The 12660-nt window shown below is 32.3% G+C and overlaps 1 protein-coding gene across 1 annotated transcript; it reads left to right on the top strand.

The window, feature by feature from the left end:
- The first annotated feature begins 5979 nt into the window (after window positions 1-5979).
- Window positions 5980-9606, top strand: LOC145637926 (GDSL esterase/lipase At1g71691-like). The gene is made up of 5 exons (XM_081688926.1): window positions 5980-6342; window positions 6940-7064; window positions 8285-8524; window positions 8637-8886; window positions 9213-9606. Exons 1-5 carry the CDS (start codon window positions 6051-6053, stop codon window positions 9446-9448), a joined length of 1143 nt encoding a protein of 380 aa, XP_081545052.1. The 5' UTR covers window positions 5980-6050; the 3' UTR covers window positions 9449-9606.
- Window positions 9607-12660: the final 3054 nt, after the last annotated feature.

Raw genomic sequence — 12660 nt, 5'->3', positions numbered from 1 at the left:
TGCCTCTTCTTCCACTTCAATATAAATTGAGGCATATCTTGAAATCGAATTGCTAGAAACCCTATTTTTTTAAGATTCGAAGCAAGAACAACGGATTTTGAAACCCTAAATTTTTTAATTTAATAATTCGATTTTAGTATTTGTGCAAAATTAAAAAGGAGATGAAGAAGAAAGACTACTGAGTATTGAAAGAGGAAGGAAATACCGTTTTGTGGGCCCCACCATGATGTTATCTTTCAAAATAGTGGGAAGTTTTATCATTTTTATAAAATGTAGGTGGTAGATTTTAATTAAAAAAAAAAAAAAAAAAAAAAAAAAAAAAAAAAAAACCATAGGTGGTGATTCCTAAAACAGCAATAATTGTAAGGATTAATTGTCAAAAATTTCTTGTTAGAACTAATCATACTATTGACGATGATAAACATATAAAAGTGTTGAAGCTTAAAGGTTTTGATGATGATGAACTTAAACTAAAGCAAACTCAATTAATAAAGGTTTATAAGTGTTTGATTAGTACAGGTGAAGTTGACCTTGGAGGTGGAAGAGTAACTTAGACTATGAAGACATGAAGAGCCATTGAAGAAAAGTCAAGCAAAATAGAAGAAGAGTTCTCTAACAAGAATTGAGTTCCTTAACAGAAATGTTCCCTAACAGGAACCTGGAGGATGCAAGCTGAAGACAGTAAGTTCTAAAAGGAACTTATTCTGCGAAGTTCCAGTTGAAGACTGGAGAACGAGTGACAGCAGGAACTTGTTCCTGATCTGCGTGAAGCCCAAGTAATTCAAGATTACAGAAACACGACACGACAATATTAATTTAGTTAAGATTTTATCTTCTAGATATATTGTTAAATATGTTAAATAGATATGCACGAAATTTATTAGAAGCGTGACAAGATAATTGGAAAATATAATTAATACGAAAAAAGATAAAAGATAAATTTTAAGAAAAGATTTTCGAGTTGTTTTGTTTCTTAAAATCAGTTTTAACAAAAGATTTTATTCGTTTTGCTAAAACTTACCTTATCTTATTTTTCAAAAAAGATTTTCTTCTAAAAGATTTACTTAAAACTATATTTTGTGATTTAGTTAATTTAACTTATTTATCTTTTGAAAAACCCTACTAGCTATACGAGTTAATCTTGTATAAATAGTAGAGGTCACATCTTCATAAGTTTTTTGTGAGTTTTGCGTGAAGAAATCTCTGAGCTTAATTTGTGTAAGTTTGCCAAGCTTTTATCTTGTCATGTTAGTTTCGGATTTCGTGCATTGCTTGCCTAACATATTCTAAGTGTTATATTTTCTGTAATTGGTTGGGTTATTGGGTGTGTGTGTATGAATTCAATATTGCATACAGGTAATATAGCTTTGAGTGCAAAAGCTGTGTGTTAGTATTGTGAGAGTACGAGAGAATTCAAGTTGGGAACTTGAATTGGGTAGGATAGAGTCCTACTGTGTAGCAAGTTCTAATTGGAACTTATGAGTAAAGGTCTGTCTTATAATAGGTTTATAACTTGGTGTTTGCCCTATTATAGTGGATTGGTTTTTGTGTGGAAATCCCTTAGAAGGGTCGAGGTTTTACTTCCAGTTGGGCCCTGGAAGGTTTCCTCGTAAAATCCTGTGTGCATTGCAAAATTCTTTTTGTGTTCTGTTTTATAATTTGAAAAAGTAGTCACTAGGAACTCACCTACAATTCACCCCCCTCTTGTAGTGTTCGTTTCAACTAACAAAAAGTAACTTGTATGTTGGATATATGTGACATCTATTTAGCATTGTTAATTTTTGGATTTTTTTACTATTACCACCTATAAATGACGGAACAAGAGGCCAATAATAACATGATAATGAAGAAATAAAGCATAATAAACTAAGATGAATAATACAACAAAACTTAATTGGAACATATAACATGACAAAGAATCATATCAATAAGAGAAGCACATGCATTTCCCTAGAAAGGACATTTCTCCTTACTTATTTTTGGGGACACGAGCATGGTTTAATAATTTTAATTTAGAAGAGTTGCCACCATAATTTTACCAGAATTATATATTCCTTAATAAATTGACTCTATTTGGATAAGAAGCAGGTTTAGATTGACGAAATTAAATCTAAAGATTAGGGTCTGAAATAGTTGATTTATTTTTTATCGGTTTAGTGCACATTGCAAAGTACTTTGAACACATTCAACATTTTGAAATATGCATGTTTATGGTCTTTGTTGAATTAGCAATTAGTAGGGTTTGGAAAGGTGATCATCATTTTGAATTAAGTCAAAATACATGCATAAGTTAGGCTAAGCATATGGAGAGTGTAGAGAGGAGGGGATGATGCCTAATCACATACTTCCTCCGTTCTTTATTACTTGACCCGCTTTGACTTTTACACTATTCACCACTCCTTCTTTGACCGTCTTTTCTGAATAATATGTAAGGAAAAAAATGTTCATGTATGATATTTTTGGATTTGTCTCAATAAGTAATATCATAATATATAACTCTTATAATTTTTACTTATGGAGAATTTAAGTTAATTATTGATCATTAAAGTTTTGCATTGGCAAGCGTGATAAAAGAAACAAGTTAGGTAAAAAAGAACGGAGGAAGTACTATATATGATTACAAGGCTTTGAGATCAAAATTACAGCCCTTGAAATAATAAACATAAAGTAAAGCAAGACATAAATATAGCAAGTACTATTGAATGCAAAATACTAAATAACCAATTCTCAAATTTCTTGACATGCAAGTCAAATTAAATCATAGTGAGTAAGAATTAAAAGAAAGTGCATAAATATTGAAATGTCAAGTGTATGTATGTGTAGCAGTGCAGTTTGCAAAACTTACGCGGCTAGAGAAGATAACAATAATGATGAGCTAGTTCCAAGAAATGAAATTGTAGTGTGTTAAATTCTAACTACTACTAATACTACACCGACGAATTTTGTTTTTGCGAATAGATAAATTAAAGAAGTAAATGTAGGCATGTAGTGTTAGGGGTGTTGGTGAAACTGCAGTGTTTGTAATTGTAGCAGTATGAAAGTTGACTATTGCTATTGGTCGTATCACATTCTACCATTTTTTGTAATTTATTAATGGACCACTATATATTGACAATTTGACACCTCTCTATTCAATTCACTTCAAAAGAAAGTAAGTTAGCTTGATCTAATTGGTTATGGTTTCTCATTTGTGAGCTAAGTTCGGATTCTCACAACTTATAGGTATTTAAGAGTAAGGATCCCTTTTATTGATCGATAAATTAAACAACTTAAAATCCAATTTAATTCGAGAAGAATTGTAATTATTCCGATCTTACATAATGTAGAATCAAGTTCTACTTTATATAACCTGAGATTGAGTTCGAACAGGCTAAGATCTATCCCATTCAACCTGCATTATTATTCTAGACATGACCTTAAGTCAACTGTAGCTTGAATTCAACTGAATTGTTTGTAATTTGAAGAAACTCTATCTAATACCTTAATCAACTTGAGCATTGAACGTCATCCAATATAACTCAACATAAGTAACCTAATTGAACTCGAATTTTCATTAATTACATACTTAGGAGTATAGGATAACCCGATTTGATGTATTTCTCTTTTACTTCCTTCGTCCCCGATTGATAGTCACTTTTGAAGAAAAATCACAGAAATTACGGAGAATTAAAGAAAGTACATTAAAAAAGTAAATTTACATTGGGTATGCAAAAAAGTAGATAGATAAAGTAATTAAAGTGCATGGGAAAGTAAAATTTACATTGAAAAGTTAAATTTGCACAAATATTTTTGCAAATGTTGGAGAATTTTGGTAAAAAAATAATATTAATGGTACTTGAAAAAAAGCAAATGTGACTAACATTTTAGGTGCCCAAAAATGGCATAAGTGACTATCAATCGGAGACGGAGGGAGTATTATAAATATTTAAAACTCGTTGATTTGATTACATGTTTAAACTTGATCTGAACCCAAGGTTTATACAATACAAACTTGGCCTACACCCTTGAATTCAAACTCGACCCTACTTGAGAAATCATCTGATTTGTACTTAGCCCGAACCAATTCGACCCACATTTGATCCTAACTTGACTCGAGTGTATAGTTCTCTTGTTAGGATATGATCCGAACTCGATACTCAATTATTCCAAACTTGACCCGAATAAATTATACTGGTACAAACCCGTTCCAAACCAAGATTAACTCAAACAAGACCTGAACTAAATTGAAATCAACTCTAACCCAATATAATAAATTTATCAGAATTTAACTTGAGTGACCCAAACTAATCCAACCCGATCAAAACTTAAACGAATGCAACTCAATTGCAATTTGCCCAGGGAAGAAAAAAAAAACGAACGAAGGGAGCATTATAGTTAAACTCATGTCCAGGATTTTTGTGCAATGGGTCTAAGTTAAAATGGACCATATGTACTGTGAGCAAGCCACATGGAAAACACCAAGTCTTGTGTGTGACTACATATGTTATTAAGAGTAAGGGCCTGTTCTCATTGACTGAACTCAGCTGAACTGAACTGAACTGAGCTGAGCTGAACTGAACTGAATATTTTATAAGAGAAGGAAATTAGGAGCTGAAATGAACTGAACTGAACTGAGCTGAACCGAACTGAACTGAACTGAACTGAACTGAGCTGAATTTCAACGTATGAGATTAGGCCCTAACTCTTGCTCTTATTCATCAATCTAGAAACTCAATTATTCAGGAAGGTAACCTTATTTTGTCCATAAGAGAAATATATCACATAACATCTATTAATTAAAAAGACATAACCCCATTTGTTCATTCAAATACTCTCAGAGTCTCGGCCCCTCTTTGTTTGTTTCAAAATTACGAGAATAATTTCCTTGTCTATAATAGTAATCTCATTTTCCCATTGCGTTAACCCTTACATACCTATCAAATTAACCCCATTTGATCATCAACAATGTAATCCCAAATATTCAATTAATTACTTATATGTGAAGTGACCACCATAAAATAATTAATGGTGTGGCTGACCACGTATAAACATGTGTCCATGAGAAAAGGGACTTCAAATGTGAAAGGAGGGTTGTTGGCCAAGTCTTGTACTTTAGGCTATGTTTGGTTCATACTTTAGGCTGTGTTTGGCTGCAATTTACAAATTGCAGCCATTTAAAACTTGTATTTTGTAAATTGCAGCAATTTATTTATTTATTTATTTATTTTGTTTGCAAATTGCATCCCAAAAGTTGTTATAAATTATGAATTGCCCTAATATAATTTTTTCATCGGTTTGTGTGTTAAAAATGTTCATTTTAGGTTTTAGGGGTCCGAATTGAGCTCGGATTGACAAAAAAAAAAAAAAAAAAAAAAAGAAAATGGCTACAATTTGCAAATTTTCATTTATATGTACACATTCTTCATTAAGGCAGACTTTTAATAATTTGTTGTATAATTAGCCCAATTGTGCTATCTAAATTATTTAGATTCACACAATCACAAGTGCTAAATCAGAATTCCTTAATAATCGTATAAGAACACCAAATGTAATCAATGGATTAGAGTAACATAAAAACATTAACGTTATCATGAACTTGTTGTTATGTTGGATTATTCCTAATATTCATTTTAACAACTATTTACAAATTTAATTTTAGCTATTTATTTTATACGAAGTAAGTAGTATGATAAATCTACAATATACGTAGGAAAAAAAAAAAAACTTAGGCGATTAGCTACGAGCCTACAAATAATAATATAGCAAAACCCAAAAAATTATATGCATTGAATTGAATGCCATAACATGATTTACATCTCATTTTCAGCTTTCCTGCGGCGTCTTACACAGTGGGACAGTTGAGCCTAATTAAATGAAGTGTTCAGAATTTATGTTTATTTACCAACAAAACAAGTCTTTATTTATTTTAAGCAATTACTTCCTTCTTACCAAACTTCTAACCCTTCACTTTTTAAATACTACCTTCACTTTCACACATTCTCATTATTTACACCACACTATTACATCTTCTTACACAAAATTGTACTCCTCCAAAAAAAAAAAAAAAGATAATGAGGAGTTTTCTAGTGTTTGTGGTGGTAGTGGCAGTGGTGGTAATGAATGTATGTGTCGCACAAGATTACGGAGACGTAACGACTGCGACACCGCCATCGAATGGCGGAGTGGCTAGGAATAAGGAGTTGGTGCCGGCAATGTTTGTGTTTGGAGACTCGTTGATTGATAATGGAAATAATAATAATTTGCCTTCTTTTGCTAAGGCTAATTATTTTCCTTATGGTATTGACTTTAATGACGGTCCAACTGGTCGCTTCTCTAATGCCTACACCATTGTAGATGCCATTGGTACATGTTTTTAATTTTTTAATTTTTTGTTTTTTTGTACTCTTTTATTTCATGCAAAATTTTGTGTTTGCATGCATGTTGAATTTGAGGATTTGAGTATTATCTTAATTTTATTTCATCCAAAAATTTTGTCTCTATATAATTTAAAGTCGTAATTCACTAATTACCTTTTCTCTTGATTTCTTTAAAAATAAGAAATTTATTTCATTATCTTATTTTTCATACTACTTTAATAAAAATCACTTTAGTGTAATTCGTTACCTAGAACCCTTGCCCAAGAAAAAGGAGCTTTTATTTATGGGTGTAGCAATTAAATTAAGAGTATTTAACATGCAAATTTGCTAAATAACAGGATACTCTCTTCGTTTCAAATTAGTGTCAGACTCACACTAGTCACGTTGCTAATTTAAATTACTACGGAGTATGATCTAACAACTTAACTTTAAAAGTAGATGGATGGAAAGCTAGACAATTATAGATTTAAAGTTGCATGATTTGAATTAACTTATGCATGCATGTGTAATTTAAATTTTAACATTCATGAAATGATTAATTTAATAAATTAATATGACTTTGGGTTAAAATATGTAATTGCAGCGGAGTCACTAGGTCTGCCTTTAATACCAGCATACTCACAAGCAAGAGGAGGGGATCAAGTACGTTACGGTGTTAATTATGCTTCAGCTGCTGCTGGCATTCTTGATGTTACTGGCAGAAATTTTGTAAGCCATTTATTTTCTTTAAGATTTGTTTTTTAATATTTTTTAATGCTGTTACTTCAATCATGTTCAAAATTTACATTTCATTGTTATAATCAATGCATCAAAATACTGTTACCCTAATAAATTCTATAAAATAAATAATTCTTTTTGAAAAAAATTACCCTAACATTAGTAAAGCAAGAGTATCTCCAAAAAAAAAAGGTCATTTTAAAATAGAAGAGGGACTTGCATAGTTGTATATGCACACTTTAAATTTAATATATGGATGAGGCCTTGGCTTAAAGAAATAAATCAAGGGTCTGTACACAGTAATCGAGTTATAATTTGAACTCTCGATATGTACTCCAATTTGTAATTTGTAACTGTCATTGTGCCTATTTTGAACATACATCACTAAGTTTAATAATTCTGGTCCTCGCATGCTAGCTTGACCAATTGGTGTTCAAATTATCACTAATTTGTCCTTCAATTTATGGATGATATGAACAATCAATGTTAGGTACTTTTATCTTGGTTGGTTAATCTCATGTAGGAAGGTTTACCAAGTGGATAAATTTCAAAGAATTGAATGCTATTGGTAGAACCTGGTACCAATTAAATACAGAGTAATAATTATAACAAGCCAATTGAACCGATGCTGTAAAAGCGACTAGCTATTCTCATGCATGAGATCATTTACTGCTCTCAGTAATTTATTGTAAAGGCAATGCTATAATTTAGGTGTTTTTTTGACAGGGCATGAGCAAATGTGCAATATCTATTATATATCCGATTGTTCATGTGTCCTTTAATTTAATTAATTTATTGCTCATTTATTTGTGTGGAGAACTCTAGATTAACAATTAAGTTCTTTGTCCCTCAAAAAAAAAAAAAAGTTCTTTGAATAAACATCGACGTACTATACAATAGAGACATTTCTTATTAGCTTCAATGCCTCGGAATATTACATATATAGTTAAAATACATAAAAAAAAAAAAAAAAAAGAATTCCAAAGAAGGCTTTTTTTTTTTAAAAAAAAAAAAAATTCTAATGTATGGAAACAACTTTAGGAAAAATTTTCGTTAATCTCATGGTCCCACACGTCTCAAGTAACCATATTAAAAGTACCTAAAAAACATGTTCCTTATATACAAAATGCATCATTGATACTTTACATTACATAAATTTTAGTAGATAATTTCAAGTAGTAAAATTTAAGACATTTTATTTTTGGTGATAGGTTGGACGCATACCATTCAATCAGCAAGTGCGCAACTTTGAGAACACATTAAACCAAATTACGGCAAATCTTGGGGCAGATGATGTTGGTAGAAGCTTGGCACAATGTTTATTCTTTGTTGGAATGGGAAGTAATGACTACCTTAACAATTATCTTATGCCCAATTACCCTACTCGTAACCAATATAACGGGCAACAATTTGCCAATCTCTTGGTTCAACAATACACCACTCAACTCACGGTAAGCCTTTCAGTCGTTGACTTTTAATAAGTTATTAGTTTCAGGTGAAAAGAATATAGAGCCTTAACTTTTTATGTAAATTTAACGTGTTATGTGAATAAATTAATTGCAGAGATTGTATAATCTTGGAGGGAGGAAATTCGCTATAGCCGGACTAGGAATGATGGGGTGCATCCCAAGCATACTGGCACAAAGCCCTACGGGCAAATGCTCGGACGCTGTCAACAACCTTATACAACCTTTCAATGCCAATGTGAAGACCATGCTTAGCAATCTCAATTCTAAACTCCCTGGTTCCAAGTTCATTTACGTCGACATTGCTAGCATGTTTCGTGACATCCTAACTCGTCCCGATACTTATGGTACGCTTACCATCATTTTTATGTGTAAATTTATAAATTTTGTTTCATACAAAAGTTTGTATTGGGATTTGGGATGCAATAATTTCAAATTCACACAATCGCGGTGATAGAAATTAAATTAAAGATAAATGGTTGAACAAAAATTGTTACTTGTAACTCTTTATCAGGGTCATACTACTTTTTTTTAGTGTAACAAAATAAAATTTGAGGTAATAGTAGTTTAGTACATGTATTCTCTTAAGACCTAGATGATTAATTAATTTCATAAATATAAATTAACTACTTTAACTTTGTAATTCTTCGTTATGTTGGATGGTAAAATGCAGGATTTAAAGTGATCGACCGAGGATGTTGTGGAATCGGGCGCAACCAAGGCCAAATAACATGTCTACCGTTCCAAACACCGTGCATGAACCGAGACGAGTACGTATTTTGGGACGCCTTCCACCCTACATCACACGTGAACGTTATCTTAGGGCGTAAGGCCTTCAATGGAGGCAGCGACGTTGCTTACCCGATGAACATTCAACAGCTTGCTGCTCTTAACATTGAAACTGATTGAACAAATTACGTACTAGCCTGGCTTAGCTTCTTAGTTAATTAATTACAATAGTGTGTCACTTTTCTATGATCTATATTACCTTCACTATTATAAGTGTTGTTAATTAATGTGATCTAATGGAAAAAAACAAAGAAAAAGACTAAAACTTGGAATTATAATGTCTCACTGTTATATATGTCTATGCTTTAATTACTTGTGGTGTTATCCATGGTTTTCCGAGCACTGCTTTAACTTTGGTCGATATTAATTTGAAAATGATAAATATAGCCCTTAGGGCTATTTATAAGAAGCTTAAAGAGGAAATATTGAGGATAAATTAACATTAATTACACCGATTTGCTCGTGATTTTGTCATGAATTCCCAACTTATTTTCATTTTAGGTAGTAAATTTAATGCTTATATATAGCCCTAAGGGCTACATATATATTTCTCTATATATATATATATATATATTTATATAAAAGAAACTAGGTTTGGTCTCATGTCACGCGTGGTAATCACTGTTTATTATCATTTTTTTTTATGTGAAGAAAAAGGAATTCATTAATGAAAGATAGTCAAACGACACTTAAAAACAATTCCTAGAAAATCTAAAATTCCAACACAAGTACAAATCACCCTATAACTAGTTACATCACATATTTGATGAACGATCACCTTAATAAAAAGCTTCATCCGAACTACTTCCTCCGTCAACAGTTATTTGCAACATTTACTAAAAACGGGTGCTAACTATTATTTGCAACATTCCCAAATCTTTCCATTTTTAGAAACTTTTTTTAAATGAAATTACAAAAACACCCTTACATAAAACTTTATAACATCAATTACATATTTAAACCTTAATTGATTAAAAACTAATCTAATCTAATTAAGCTTATTTTATCTTTCAATAATCATCAATCCATATTCATCTATTCATCATCTTCCCCATTATCTTTCTCTCTCCTCCTCCATCATCTTCTTCCTCTTCCTCCTCTCCATAATCTAATATCTCCATCTTTATCCTCTTCAACATTAACTTTCTCTCTCCTCCTTCAACCACTTTTTATGAATGGAAGAAGAAACACACTCAATTAAGATATGGGATAATGGTCTTGGTTTTGCGGGTTTGGGATCTGAATTTGTGGGTTGTGGGTTAGTTCGTCTAGGTCTTGGTGTGAGGGTGTCGGTGATTTTGGTGGTTCGTGGGGGTGATTTTTGTGGTTGGATTTGCTGAGTTCGTGGGGTTGGTTTTGGTGGTAAGTGAAGAGTTTCGGTGGTTCTTTGTTTATTATGGTGGTTCATGGGGGTGGTTTTACTTTGGTGGTTTGTCAAAGGGAAGCAGTCATGGTGGTTTTTGGTGGGTCGTTAAAGGGTTTCGGTGGGGGTATAGTAGTTTTGATGGGTCGTCGAAGAATTTAAGGGGTTCGTCGGTGGTTTTTCTGGGTTTGTGGTTGGATTCCGGTGGTTTCGGTGGTGGTTTTGGGTTGTGGGTTTCGATGGCTTTGGTGGTTCCGGCGGTTGGTTGTTGGTGGTTGGTGGTTTTGGGTTTGGTGGTTCTGGGTTTTTGGGTAATTGTGTTTTTTTTTTTTTTTTTTTTGGGTAGTAGTAGGATTAATAGTTAAGGCCTTAAGCACATACCCTTGTTTTTCAATAATCATACTTAAAAACTTTTTCCTAGGAGTCCGCACAAACCCCCTTTGTTGCAAATAACTATTAACGGAGGTAGTAATACAATCTGTGAGTTAGCACTAAATCGGCTTGAGATCCACATATGAGAAGTTGTTTGGGTGAAAAAACTCACATGGCCTTCTAGATACTTCCGGAAACGATGAAACCCAAAATCTTTAATCTTTAGCACATGAACAAACAAAAGAAATGAGCCTAATTGAATAAACACCATCATAAAGATGGATCCATTAATTGAAAGCAATTAAGAAGTTTTTTGGGGCTTACCACCGGAAAAAACACCGTTGGAAGCCCCTACAAATATTTACAATTGAGATCAAAAGAAAAGAGATGAAAGAGAAAGATAAAAACAAAAATAGAAAAAAAGAAAGAGAGAGAAGAGGGAAGGAAAACCTTAAAAAATGCAAAAAAAAACCTAGCAATAGAGGCTAGAAAAACCCTCCAAAAGGGAAACCCTAGAGGAAAAAAAAACTCTCCCAAGGAGAAAACCTAGAGAGAACTGTTTCATCCAATATTCCACTGTGGATGCAGCATGGGCCCTCCTCATACCGTGCGTGAAATATTCCTCTTGAAAGTGGGGAATTGATGAGATTCGAACACACGACCTTTGTGTCACGCTGGCTCCGATACCATATTAGTGGACTATTTCAACCAACAAAAACTTTTGCATGCCCTCGATTTACAATAATTTTATTGTACATCGAACAATTTGCGGAAAGTGACCCTTTTTTCTTATAAAAGTGACCCTTTTTTCTTACAAAAATGACCCTTTTTTCACAAAAGTAACCCATTTTTTTACAAAAGTGATCTTTTTTTCACAAAAATTACCCTTTTTCGCAGGAGTGGTCCTTTTTTCACAAAAGTGACCCCTTTTTTTTATCACAAAGTGACCCTTTTTTTTTCATAAAAGTGACCCATATTTTACAAAAACGCACTACTGTCTGCCGACCTTCAAAAAAAATTGGGTCACAAAATTCAGAAAATATACCTTCAATTTTTTCGTTTGAACTAGTAGTAGGAGGAGCAATTGTCTCCTTCTTTGAAAGCTTAACATTCGACATTATATTTGAAAACCAAAATCAAAATAGAATTAACATGAACATACCTTAAAATAACCAAAAATACAAAAAAATATGAACATAAATACCTCAATATTGGATGTAAAAGAAGAATTAACAAAAGAAACTACAAAATTAAGTTGAAAACCAAGATTAGATAGAAAAACGACAGTGAAATTGAAGAACAAAGGAGATAGAAACTAGAAAGAGGGGTAAAGAAGATGAGAGAGAAAAAGAAGAGCAGAGGAAAGCTAGAGAAGAAATAGAAATAAAAGAAGAAACAGAAATAAAAGAAAATAAAGCAGGAGAGAGAAAACATGAGAGTGGTAACACATTGTAAATTTCACACGTGTAGATTGGGTCATAACCATCGCCATTCAATAACTTATTGTAAACCCGTTTTTTTTTAAACTTTTGTGTTCAACCAAAAGCTTAACCTTATTGTTGAAGCCAAGGATTTTGTTTTATAATCTATCATTCAA

This window comes from Chenopodium album, chromosome 7 (genome assembly GCF_948465745.1).
Source record: "Chenopodium album chromosome 7, dcCheAlbu1.1, whole genome shotgun sequence".
Taxonomy (NCBI): domain Eukaryota; kingdom Viridiplantae; phylum Streptophyta; class Magnoliopsida; order Caryophyllales; family Amaranthaceae; genus Chenopodium; species Chenopodium album.
The sequence above is the reverse complement of the archived record's forward strand: the minus strand, read 5'-3'. Positions and strand labels throughout refer to the sequence as shown.